Below are 13,508 nucleotides of genomic sequence, written 5' to 3' on the forward strand. Positions count from 1 at the left end.
AAGTACATTTTTCAGAAATTTTTGTACAAGACCTCTTAGAGAAAATTGAGAAAGTCTTAAATCCATTTTGTTGTCCTTTCACATTAAATAAAATAAATTAATTAAAATTTCTTTTCCCTCTTCCTTATCCTCCCCCCCCCCCCCAATGAAAGTAGTAACATTGCTAGAGAGCAAACCTTATGTCAAAACAACTGCCTTCTGTTTTGTCTTTAGATTCATGTAGAATATCCGTATTTCATCAGTAATGTTGATTCATTGCTAGAAATATATAATTGATTTTTAATCGGGTTAACCTTTCTTTTGGCATCAATCTGAAACCTTGCTGCTTTAGAGTAATGCAAATTCCAGATTTTCTCCTGATTTATAGTTACTGGTACCTTTCTGTTTTCATCTATCGAAGTGCAACTGGATTTCTGCTGTTATTGCTGCTGCCACTGTTACTACTGCTGTGTGATTATTTCCTCGATGTTCTATTGCTATCAGCTCCTGTGAGACAGTAGGCTAAACCACACTTTTGAGATCACTGACCACATTGGCCGGGGAAATAGATTGGTTACAGAGTGCAATATTGAGTCCTGCATATAAATATTGCTGGAAATTATTTATATTTGCATGTATACATTTTGAATTTCTTTGTAAATATGGTATTGATGTTTTTTTAGCACCTCCAGAATGTGTAGGGATTGTTTTAGTAAACTTTGTCTTTCACGTTTCCCCATAAATATAAATTACAAGGAGTCAGATTTGGGGAGCACTGTGACTATAGGGAACACTAATAATCATATGTTCAGTATTTTTACATCTACTTCATTGAAGCCACAGCAGAATGATCTCCCCGATTAGAAAAATAAATAACAAGCGCAACATAGATCCTATTCAAAATTTTATTTTACCATCGTGCAGAAGAATGTTTGCCATTTTGACATCACTTTGTTTTAAAGATAATATCGTCCAAATGCTTGCCCTCACGAGCTATACACTCCTTTAACAGTGACTGTGCGTCCTTCTTCCTCAAAAATGTATGGTTCTATTATTCCAAATTGTGCAACAGCACACCAAACAGTAACATGCTCACTGTGGAGAGATCACTGATCCATTTCTCGAGAGTTTTTAGGGACTAATATGGAATGCTTTGTTTGTTGACGCAGCCTGGCAAATGAAAATGAACTTAGTCATTACTGAGCACAACAGCATCACCTGGAACATTTTCAAATATAGTCTCGCATGTATCTTGGCACTTGAGCCAGTGATGTTGCCAAAGTTCCAGAACCACCATAACTTTGTAGGGATGGAACTTGAGATCTAGGTGTAGAATTTTTCTGACACTCCGATCAGATATTCACAATACAAAAGCATGTTTAATGGCTGAACGTCATGAAGATGTGGTAACAGCATGCCTCACTGTTGCGATATTCTTGGGAGCCCAAATGTTTCGATATCTACTTGACGACTACTGTGTGAAAGTTGAACCTTTTGTCTGACATTTCTCACCCATATCAGTAGGGTTTTCTTATCAGGAATTCTTTTGTGTCGACCTACTGTAAAATAGGTACGAAATTGCCACAGCGTTGCAATCACAGTCTCCATTTTTTAAAAATGTTCAACAACAAACTGCACGATGTTCACCTGTCCATACCATGATGGTAACTGAAATGGCATGGCTTGTGCTGCTCAAAGATATATGCCACTCAAGCAAAACTATCAAGATACCTGTATGGTGGCCAATTCAATTCGGGGAGATCATTCTGCCGAACCCTGTAAAATAATAAGAGTTCTATCCTCTGATTGAGGTTCTGGCTGATTTGTATATCTATTATCAGGCAGTACATCTCACTTGACGATGTGTCAGAGGAAGAAAAATTGTTTGTATGCATCAGAAGTCTAACTAATATAATATGTAGCTAATCGGCGATGTATACAATGGTGCCTCATAAGTGGTGTTATGTTGGTGTCACTTGTGAGGTTCAAACCTGTCTTCGGACAGTTGACTAAACAACAACAACAAACAATAAAATTTCTGAAGAAGAACATTCATAACACACACAAATATCACAATTTTTATGTATATAAATAACGTAGCTATATTTGATATTAGAACTATCATTAACAATACATATAACATCTAGTGTAAATGACCTTTCAGTACACAATGAAAAAACTATGTTAGTATGGTTTAGGAACTACTTAATTTGCGTTATAAACTTATCAGCCATGGCATGACTAATATTCACTGTGTTCTAATAGTTGCTTTTGCATGTCAGGAATATGGCTGTCTGCCTTGACAGTAGGATATTAAAGAAATAACACTACCAGTATAACCAATTACTATACCAGTTCTTTCTTAAACTGAGTAATTGAAATGTAAGATATGCATGAAATTAACTATTGCTGGTAGGAAAAATAATGTACTCTATATGGTACAGGTTTTAGCACACCACTATACAGTAGTTTAACTCGAATTCACTTATATATTGTAGTGACATATATATTGTATGGCTAGCCCTGAAAAGGAACAGTAATTTTGATTACCAGAGAAAGCCACCTAGTAGCAAGCATTTTTAGGACCTATGCATGTATGAGTTACATTATTTCTATTGCCAATATTTTAAACGGTTTATATAAATTCATTTTATTGCTATTTGACTAACAAGTACCTTCCATTGTCCTTAAAATACCAACATTTCAATTGACATTTACATTGAGAATTAAAAATTGCATAATGTTATTTTATTTCATTTTTCTTGGATATCTTATGAATGAAGTCCGATAGGAAAAATCCAAAGCATTTTCGTAATCAATGCATGGATTTCCATAAGAAACAGCTATTTTCCCTCTGGAGGTATGACAAAAACGTTTTATTGTACCTTAGTGTAACAATAAATGTTATATCACGATTTGTCTTTATATCTGGAACTGAAACAATCTCTATATTCCTTCTACCAGAGATACTGTCAATCGACATTTTCAACAGTTCTCCAACCTGTCAAGGACTAAAAATATCCATCACAAGAAGAACCTGAAATAGGGCACATTTATGTTACTTACTATACATACACAACAATGCTAATCTTGTCCATTGCATGTATATTATCTTTTGCTTTCTCTAGAAATTGATTAACGTGCTCTGTTGTTAAAATTTTGTATTTTTTTGCTTTGAAACCATCTCATTGTACTTTCAGAAATGCTTTCATCTTTGGAAAATTGCGACAGAACGGCTATAATGATTATCAACCTGACAGTAACTGAAATCGTAAAGAACTTTCATTCATATATTATAGTCATACTCTCCCTCCAATATTCACATTTTATTTACACACAGTTTTTAAGCATCGAATGATACAACCACAATGATGAAACTTTACTTATCTTTTACTTTTCTGAAAGGTAAGTAATTATAGTTTCTTCATTAACGCCTTTCACATGCCTTTTATTTCTTCATTCACAAAATAGACAATAATCCTTTTTACGTAATGAAGTAGACTTCTTCGGAATTAAACATACCAACTTTAGCATCACCCAAAACATCATCAGTAATAATTACTTATGATTTAACTATTTCTGACATGTCGGCTTCTAGTTCATACTTTTCTACACAGATTGAAATGTGTATATTTACTTATCTCTCCGTGACAACCAACATATTACCAAAAATAAAATTCACACATTCATTTATCACTCCTTCACAACCAGCATATTACCAAGATTAGGCCTACAATTTATAATTAAAATAAAATAAAATAATTTATTTAATGGTATATATATCTTTTTTTTTTTATATACTTGTTTAGATATCAGTATTGTATAAAATATTGTATGCAATGCGAGAGTAAATCGATTTTATTCTCTTATGAAAATGATCACCATTGGCTATTATGCCTTCTGGAACTAAACTTTCTGTTCTTGAATAAAATCCTACTTTACTCTCTTGTACCATAAATTACTATTATGAAACTAATGATATCAGTATGGCACAGAAACGATGTTGAAATATACATAATTCAGAGACAATTATTACATCTCTTCATATTTTGCATATGAATTTCAATGTAGTTGTTAATATATCATAGTTTTTAATGCACTAAACTTGGTAGATAACAGCTTATTTGTACATAAAAATTTGTTGTTTTTATGTACATTAATTTGCTAATGTGCAACATTTTCCAAACATTGAAGTTTTATTGTGTAATAATGCTTGTTATCAAATGTAAGCTTGCAGATTTCAAGTATATTTTGTATTTTTTTAATTATTTTACTTTGCAGTTGTACCTCAGTGGAACCAGAATTTGTGTTACGTTGTGTGTTTTGAAATGGTCATATATCTGTTATTGACTTCGTTTGATCCCGTCACATATAGAACAAAAGTGCTAGTCAGCTGACTAAACATGTGCTTTTCATTAAATTAATACAAGTTATGAAGTTAAATCTCAATTTCTAGTTATAATTATTTTTTACTCATTCAGTACCCTTACTTCAGCGTAAATAGGTGATCATTTGCCTTTATGCTGTCTAGCTTTGAAATTTTTTTAATGCTGTAACCTTTTCTTTCACTTTATTAGAAGTTGGTTGATTTTTGTTAAGATTCGCAGGGCCAATAAGCTTATGTTTTGCATGATATTACTAATATGGCTGTCTTTGCAGCACATCAGCGATGTCCCTTTTGTATGAATGCATCAATACTGTAATTGCAGGTAAGATTGAATTTCAAATTATTTTATTCCATTTCTTTATTTATTTCAGTTTTAAAATATGTGAGCTAATAACATTAATAAAATTGTATTTATAAAATTAAAATCTATATTCATTTGAGTTTTAAGTCAGTTCAGCTGTGAAACAGTGTGATTCTTTACCTACAATTTTGAGCTCAGTAACTTAGTAATTGAGCAATTATTTCGAAAAGTAAAGGCAACACATCTTCCTCTTCATTAATCACTTATACTGCTAAGTGTCAGGGTGGCTCGTTCTATCATCTCTTCCATTCCTCTTGAACCTGGCTCATCCTCTTGATCTCCTTTCTTGTCTTCCCTCATTTCACTCAATTTTTTTCTCTTCTGTCATCTCATGTATTTCTAAGTCAGCCTCTCCCTACTCTTCTCTCAACCCCCAATTTCCATCATTTGTTTAAATTTCCTGTCTTCACTCATTCTATTCACATGTCTAAACAATTTCAAATGACGCTTTTCTACCACCTCGTTCACAGCCTCTTCTTGACTTAACCTCCTCTCAAAGTTTCTCCTTGCATGTCCTTTAGTTTACCAAATATTCCTTTGAAATACTTCATCTCTATAGCTCGAAACTTACTAAGGTGTTTATTCTTAAGTAGTAAACTCTATGCCCTACATCAGCAGTCATCAGCACAGTGCACCCTCGGGCTAGCATCTCTTAACAGCACCAGCGTGCATCGGTGGCTGCTGGCTGGGTATGCTTTCTACCTGTCCCTTTTGCTCGAGGTTGCATATTTCGTTGCACCACTTACCTGTTACCTATTTCAGCATAATGGGAACAATAATTTAATTTTAAAGTTGGAGTTTAGTTATTACGATAATCTCCTTTTTGCCCACAAATGTGCTGTTATACGGGATCATCTCAATGGCCCTGTGAAGAATGCAAAATGAATGTCTCAACTCTTACTCACTCCAAAGCTACTTGAAACCACAACTCTTTTTGCCAGCTTCCGAACTGATAATATTCATACAAATATTGACACACCATTATACCTGTATTATGGCCAGACAGGTTGGACCCGCACATAGAATGAATTTGTATCACATTCAATTCACGAATGATAAAATTTCATTGTACATCATATATACAATTAACAAAATTCAAGCTACATTTGTAGCTCAGTGTTAACATCACTGGTTCGATTCCTAGCTATGTTGTGATGGAATTTGTGGTGAACAAAGCTGACAGAGAACTTTTATGTTAGAACTTTTATGCTGACCTCCAGATGTGCTCATTTCCTACCCACACCACGTGATCAGTTGACTACACTAATATTCACAGAGTCCAGGTTTCGAGCAGGCAGTCTCACTTGTCCCTAGACCAACTTGCATTCGGGGAATGATATGGACTGGAGATAAGGCAGGATGATATTGATGCCTAGTGTGGGGAAACTGGATAACCTAAGAAAATCCCAACAACGAACTTGTTCACAAGTGTCGCTATGGATTTTTATACTGAAAACAGCATACACAAATTACTTCTTCCATAACAGGAATGCTAGAAATATGTAATTCTATGAAAATCTTTAAATATATATTTTGCAGCATCACATTATTATGATTTGTATGAAGGAAAATTCAAAATATCACTTGAAACTTTATCATTATCAATATTAAAGTTATATTGTCTGTTATTTCATGTATTTATTTATCCATGCTTATAATTCTTTTATTTATTTATTCTTTTGTAATATTTCGCGTGTGTTCGTGTTTAGTTTTCACACCTTTCTAATATAATTGCTTGGTTTGTCAACAGTACTGATCTCAATATCATCAGGAATGCCAAATCATAGTGCATCTATTCAGGTGAGTTATGAGATGAAAATTGTGCAAATTATTAGTTATTTAAGTGCTTGGAATGCTTACACAGATTTTTTGGATTAATTGTCACTATTTTGCAAGCTTCAGGTCGACGACCTTTAAATCTTCCCTTGGTCGCTACATTATAATGATAAGAATTGGTCGCAATGTATCATATTGATACACTTACTTATTAATTTCAATTCAGGGATCTGCCCCTGAGCACGAGTTCTCTTTCAGGGGCGGGCTAATGTTTTTCTGTATATATTATATTTTATGTTACAATTATTAGCAAAATAAATAAATAAAAATAAATAAATAAATTTAGCTTTTGGCCTAAAGTAATGGCTATAGAATTTATGATGTATATTGACATTTATTTTTATTATACACTTGAATATGTTTATTTTCACTTGATAATAAATATATTTATTAATTTATGTATTGTTATCATTTATTTCATATCTGAAAAGTTCACATCAAAATACATGAACGTGAGTAACAACATCGGTCGCAATGTATCAAAATGATACACGGATTCTGAGAAAATGTGTCATATACATATTTTAATGATTGCAATGTTCTTTTCATCATTGATTTTTTGTTTCAAAATATCAAGTATAACTGTAAATAAATTACACAAAAGATACTCACCACATAACTATCATTACTGGTACCAATTTTATTGTAAAATTTGAGGAAAATGTTAAGAAATAATAAAAAGAATACAAACTACTAAATAAAGAATGAACACAGAAGTAAAGTATAGCCTACTCAGAGAAACAAGAAATATGTCAGTTTTATGCTGTCCATTACATTGTCATTCATCACTGAAGCAGTCTTCTTTTTCTTGAAGTCGAGGATAACTTGCTCTACAGACTGTGACTGCATGATCACTACAGATACATAGTTTACAATTCTTGCAAATGGTCTTGGTTAGCCTTGTCTTCCGAGATGTGTAACACAGGATGCAGTGACGAAGTTTTGCAGATGGAGTGGAATTATTTTCTCTCATAGCTGGTCCGTCTTCCTCATCCAATTACTGTTCACATCAGGTACTTCAATTCCACTCACCTCAATCAGAATTACCCATCCTTTCTTCTGGCTCACCTTCTGCACCTTCTCCATATTGAAAATCTTCTTTTAGTGCGTGATTTTCGTCCTCTACCTTGTTATCATAGATTAAATTTTGGAAAACTTTTAAATTGCCTGAATCTTCTAAATTACACACTTGCCTCTCATTCAATTACACTGCATATTGCAATGTATCAATTTGATACAAGACACTTGCAGTCTTACACAGCCTAACATCTAAAGCAGTTGAGCGACACTGGCTTTTAGTAAGTATGAAGATAGGAAGGTATTGTAACGGTAAAGCCACAACTATGGAAATTTAAAAGTTGGTGGTAGAAAAAATTACGCTTGTATCAATCTGATACAGATGCAACCGATGGAAGGTTAAAATAGTCTTGCTTTATTAAATATAAATATTTAATTGGCGCTATGTAACTAGTGTAATTGATAGATTTGTTAATGAACAGATGGAGGAAGAGATAATACTTATATATTCACATCTGTAATATAATTGTGACGTCTGTTACAGTGCTGTTTTCTTTTTACAGCTTTGTGTTCAGAAGCTGAGAATACTTATTGAAGACTCAGATCAAAATTGTAAGTAATATGCATTTAATTTTCACAGTATTATGGCAATTAATTGTTGGAATGTACGGGTTCATTTGCGATGTGACTCTATCATTTGAGGAGTCTGTTTATGGGACCAGAATACATGGCGCTGGTACGCACGCCACACACACACACACACACACACACACTCTCTCTCTCTCTCTCTCTCTCTCTCTCTCTCTCTCTCTCTCTCTCTCTCTCTCTGTGAGAAAAAGGGAGATTTTTTCCCAGGAGAGCAAAATGTTGTTGGGTAACTTTTATTTTGCATTTGTGCCATTTCTTGGAAATTAAAAATAATACTCCTTTTATTTTATCTCTCAATAATAACAAATTATGGCAGTCTGCATCAAGCAAAGACATGCAAACATGATTGTTAGAAAAAAAATATATATAATCGAAAAGAACCAATCTGCAGCTCGGTTAAGAGTGCTTCAGAATTTTTTGTGTGAAACTAGGCACCATTATGCAACCTTTGCAAACCCTTAAATTTTTTATTTTGGAGAAAAATTGTTTTCTGTCTTTTTCGATACGCCCTTCTGTACAGTTTAATTAACCACATTATAGATAATGTAAAATGTAATTTTAATTGTACATTATTATTATATATGTGTTGAGAATAATGGTGAACTGTTTGTTGGATATGAGCTCAAGCTTTGAAAAGTTTGGTCAATGAATGTGGTGTTTTATTAGGATTATAATGAACTGATATTATAAACTGAATAATAAATACACTTATGAAGATGGAAATCTGTTAAAATAAATATTTTAAACTGAGGTTATTTAATTTTTTTAATGCTGCAGTCTACATACCCAGATTTCTTACATTAGAGTGATTTTTGCTAATTCTTTATGGAAATGCATTTAAAGTTACGTGCTAAAGTAAAGTATTTGCAATGTGGTAGAACTTGCACTATCAATTGGAGGACAGATTCCTCTGACATGCAACTTCATTAAGCAGAATACGTAAGAAACACAATTGTGTGGTTCAAAAACCATTTACATCTGTAAACTTGTGTTTCTAATATTAATATTCCACTAGAATAACATGGCTGTTCAGAATTACAGTTAATGTTGATATGTTTTTTTTGCAGTGAAATACCTGGGTCTTCTGGCCATGTCGAAGATACTCAAAACACATCCTAAATCTGTACAGGCTCACAAAGATCTTATTATGCAGTGTTTAGATGATAAAGATGAGTCAATTCGCCTTCGTGCCCTGGATCTATTATATGGGATGGTGAGTAGAACAGAATATTGAGTCAAAGATTCATATCATGCGGGTGTGAAGTATTAAAGGATAAACAGCAATAAATGTAATATTTATCTCTATATTAGAGCTTCGATTATTGTCGTCAGTGTAATCCTCAGTGGCTTTAAGGATAAACAGAAATACATGCAACATTTATCACTACACTAGAGCTTCGATTATTATCGTCAATGTAATCCTAAGTGATCTAGTGGGAGTTCGATCCAAGTTTCGTGAATTCAAACCAAGCCGAAGGTGATAGATTTCAAAGGATAATACAGGGTGTATCGAAAAAAGTGGGCAAAACTATGTGTGTGTTTGTGTGTCTAATCCCTACCCACTTCACTTACGTCATCCGGGTTCTGCACATTGCGGACGATGGCAGGACTGGAACCATTTTCAAGTTGCACTCCACTTTGGCAGACCATGTTATGCATGATGTGTATCTGTGAAGAGTTATGTCGTGTACTAGGGTGAGTGTAAGTGTTCGTGTAAGTGTAGTGTAAAGAATGAGTGAGGATGATGATGGTGAGAAAGGGAGAAGGAGAAACCTGGTGCCAGCACGTGTGGTATGGATTCCTCATATGTATAGAAGAAAAAATTTTTGTAGCAACATGGGTCTGGAAATCCTTGCTTTTTGAGTAAGGCCTGCAAGTAGTGCACTCCAGTACGTTTCCGGGAATTATTACGATGCGTTGTTTGCATTTCCTTAGATGAAACATTCAAAATGTCCAACTCTTATATGAATACAGCCTGCAGCTCATTTCTAATCGAGATGCAAAGATGCTTGGCTTCCACACTCATCAGGTCTCAACCCATTGCAGTTGTTTCTGTGAAGGCACTTAAAGTTCTTGAGTCCTGTGGATAATGATGGAACTTCCATCAAGGGATTCTGCAAGGCTGTTAGAAAATGAGATCTATGCTAGGCATTTGAAAGCATAGTCAGATCTCAAAACGATGAGCTGCGGGCTGTATTCAGGGAGGCAGTGGATATTTTGAACAGTTCATTTACGGAAATATAATCAGAATGCATCATAATTCCAGCAAACAAATGTACTGGAGTGCGCTATGATCATACATACAAGCTCTACTCAGGAACCAAGCATTTCCATATTCATGTTGATATAACCATTTTTTCTTCTATACATATGAGAAATCCATATCTGAAGTTTTGCCACTTTTTTCGATACACTCTATATAATTCTTAGCATGGCTTCCTCCGGGAGGGAAGTAAAGCTTTAGGTTACGTATTGTTAATTTACTATACATAAAAGAACCATGTTCTGCTAGAGGATTTCAGGCAAAATTTGTTGGCCATTCTCACACACGAGTAGAATTTTGGCACTGAATAACTAATGCAGTTGAAAATGTCGTTAAATGAAAGAGAACCACTAATACTTATTAATTTGCTCCATAAGTTGCGACAGTTATCGAAAGGACAATAATCTAGTAATTTAAATCCATGTTAAAGCAATATTTAGTCCGAAAATTAAAACCAGCCATCATATAAACGTCATCTTTCAGGTTACTGATTCGAACATAATTAAGCATTGTAGGAAATATTAGTCCTTAAAAGTATCATGTAGGTGGATATTTATTTAATTAAAAAAAATAAAATGCATTATATTTCTATTTAACAGAGAAGCTTAATAAATGCTGTAAATCTCAACCATTGTGTTAAGAAATTTAAATTTTGTAAAGTATTCTTTGTTATGGCAGAAAAAAAAATGTTCAGTTAATTCTAAATTTGTTTCAGTGTAATTTCATGTTTTTTTACAGACTTTGACAGTGAGATTAACTCCTGACATGATCTTAGACGCTTACCTCACAAGGACAGTGGGTGTTCAAACGCTACAGAATGCCGTGATCATGTATCGCAACAAAAGTCTCCTTAAAATTAAAAACATTAAGGTGACTGCAAGTAAATAGAAGAAGCATGCAACAAATATGATTCAAAATTGTCACATACCTGAAGATACGTAGTCGTTCTATTTTTAGTTGAAAAATGAAAGACCGTCAAGTAAATTTTAACTTTTAATTATGATTCTCTCTAGGAATGTATGTGTGCGTGTATGCACTTGTGCGTTTGTGTGTTTGCGCGCGTGTGTGTGTGTGTGTGTGTGCGCGTGCGTGCGTGCGCAAGTAGGTTCTCTTCTCTTTATTCATACTCGTGTTAGGCTTTCGGCATATTTTATGTGTGTATACCGCAAGTAGGTTCTCTTCTCTTTATTCATACTCGTGTTAGACTTTCGCCATATTTTGTGTACGCGCGCAAGTAGGTTCTCTTCTCTTTATTCATACTCGTGTTAGGCTTTCGGCATATTTTACGTGTGTACGTGCGCAAGTAGGTTCTCTTCTCTTTATTCATACTCGTGTTAGTCTTTCGGCATATTTTATGTGTGTACGTGCGCAAGTAGGTTCTCTTCTCTTTATTCGTACTCGTGTTAGGCTTTTGACATATTTTATGTGTGTACACGCGCAATTAGCTTCTTTTCTATTTATTCATACTCGTGTTAGGCTGTTGACATATTTTGTGTGTGTACGTGCACACCAGTAGGTTCTCTTCTCTTTATTCATACTCGTGTTAAGCTTTTGACAAAATATATGTGTATATGCGCGGACTAGTAGGTTCTCTTTATTCATACTCACTTGTGTTAGGCTTTTGACATAGTTTACAGGCTTCTGGCTGTAGAATATTCATCCATTTGAAGTGTGCTGCCAGGCAGTCATGTCCAGTATTTAGTCGAAACTATGCTACTGAATCCTTCCATGTTTTTGCTCCTGTACTCCTTCCCTGTGTTTCCCCAGGTACATTTCCTGGATTGTTTATCATTATGAATTTGGGTTGACCTTTTTATAACAATAGCTGCATATTTACAACTTGGATATTAAATATTTCATTATTGAGGTTTTTCACTTGTATTGTAATTGGAAATATAGTTACCATGACAATTTTTTTAAGAAATTGTAGTTACTATGTAGTACTTATCTCCTGCTTTTTTCTATTTTTTTCCCTTTGTTTCTTTTTATTTTGTGTAAAAGTACTCATGTTAACTTTTGTTGTTGAAACGGTAGAGAAAACAAATAGCTTTGGTAATAAAAATATTGATGTTTTACAGGTATCCAAGAAGAATCTTATGGAGATAGTGAAAAAGTTGATGGTGCATATGGATAAAGCAGAGGGTACTACATACAGAGACGAACTCTTATCTAAAATTATTCAAATATGCTCGCAAAATAACTATCAATATATTACCAACTTTGAATGGTGAGAATACATTAAAATCTCGTATCATATTTACATAATTTGATGTAATTTTACATTTTCGTAATTTTGGAACATGAACCTCAACTTCATGAAAGCATTCGCATTTTATTTTGTACAGTGATTTTCAGAATTCTGTATTCAGTTTCCCATTACTCTCTTTGATATATTTTCATTATTGTTTCTGGTTAAGTGCTGATTATCTATAATTGTTGAATGTGTTGTCTTATGTCTGGAAAGGAAAAACTCGTGATTAATTTATGTCTAAATAATAAATTCAAAGTACTGAGTATTGTATAGGTGTCAGGAGATAGTTAATGGACATTGATAAAAGGATTAAGGAACAATGTTACTGGAGAAGATCTTATTTTTTAATTGTTTCATGTGTGAAATGGGACAGGAAACAAGAAGCAGAAAGACAGCAAGTGTAAAGCAGTGCAGAGTAATGTATGTACAGTGAGTTTTAGAGAGATTAAGAACAGAATTTTGGGTACATTAGAAAGAGGCTGGAAGAGAATAGGGAAGTGTTCAGTGGGGAAGTAGGGGCAGGGTAAATAAGTGAAGATCATGGCAGGGGAGATGAACAGATTTAATCGAATGCAGGTAAGAAGGATAAGTTTGATTAAATGAAGACAAACCATGGCAAGTTGCAATTATTATGTGAACACTGAATATTTGTAGAAACAGAACTAGAAGTGAGTGTAGTTAATAGTGAAAATAAGTGAGTCTGTTACAGATATGAAACAAAGTGAGTGTTAAGTATATGAAAAGGCAAGTACACCCTTCGACACAG

At 33.9% G+C, this 13,508-nt stretch overlaps 1 protein-coding gene across 1 annotated transcript in view; it reads left to right on the top strand.

The window, feature by feature from the left end:
• The window catches only part of LOC138707640 (AP-3 complex subunit delta-1-like), an 84,904-nt gene that overhangs the window by 29,033 nt on the left and 42,363 nt on the right, over window positions 1-13,508 (top strand). The window contains exons 8-12 of the mRNA XM_069837325.1: window positions 4,639-4,688; window positions 6,478-6,527; window positions 8,144-8,192; window positions 9,296-9,441; window positions 12,570-12,718. Coding sequence (XP_069693426.1) covers window positions 4,639-4,688; window positions 6,478-6,527; window positions 8,144-8,192; window positions 9,296-9,441; window positions 12,570-12,718 — 444 coding nt within the window. The remainder of the gene's footprint in view (window positions 1-4,638; window positions 4,689-6,477; window positions 6,528-8,143; window positions 8,193-9,295; window positions 9,442-12,569; window positions 12,719-13,508) is intronic.

The sequence above is a fragment of the Periplaneta americana genome, chromosome 10 (assembly GCF_040183065.1).
Source record: "Periplaneta americana isolate PAMFEO1 chromosome 10, P.americana_PAMFEO1_priV1, whole genome shotgun sequence".
In the NCBI taxonomy this organism is placed as follows: domain Eukaryota; kingdom Metazoa; phylum Arthropoda; class Insecta; order Blattodea; family Blattidae; genus Periplaneta; species Periplaneta americana.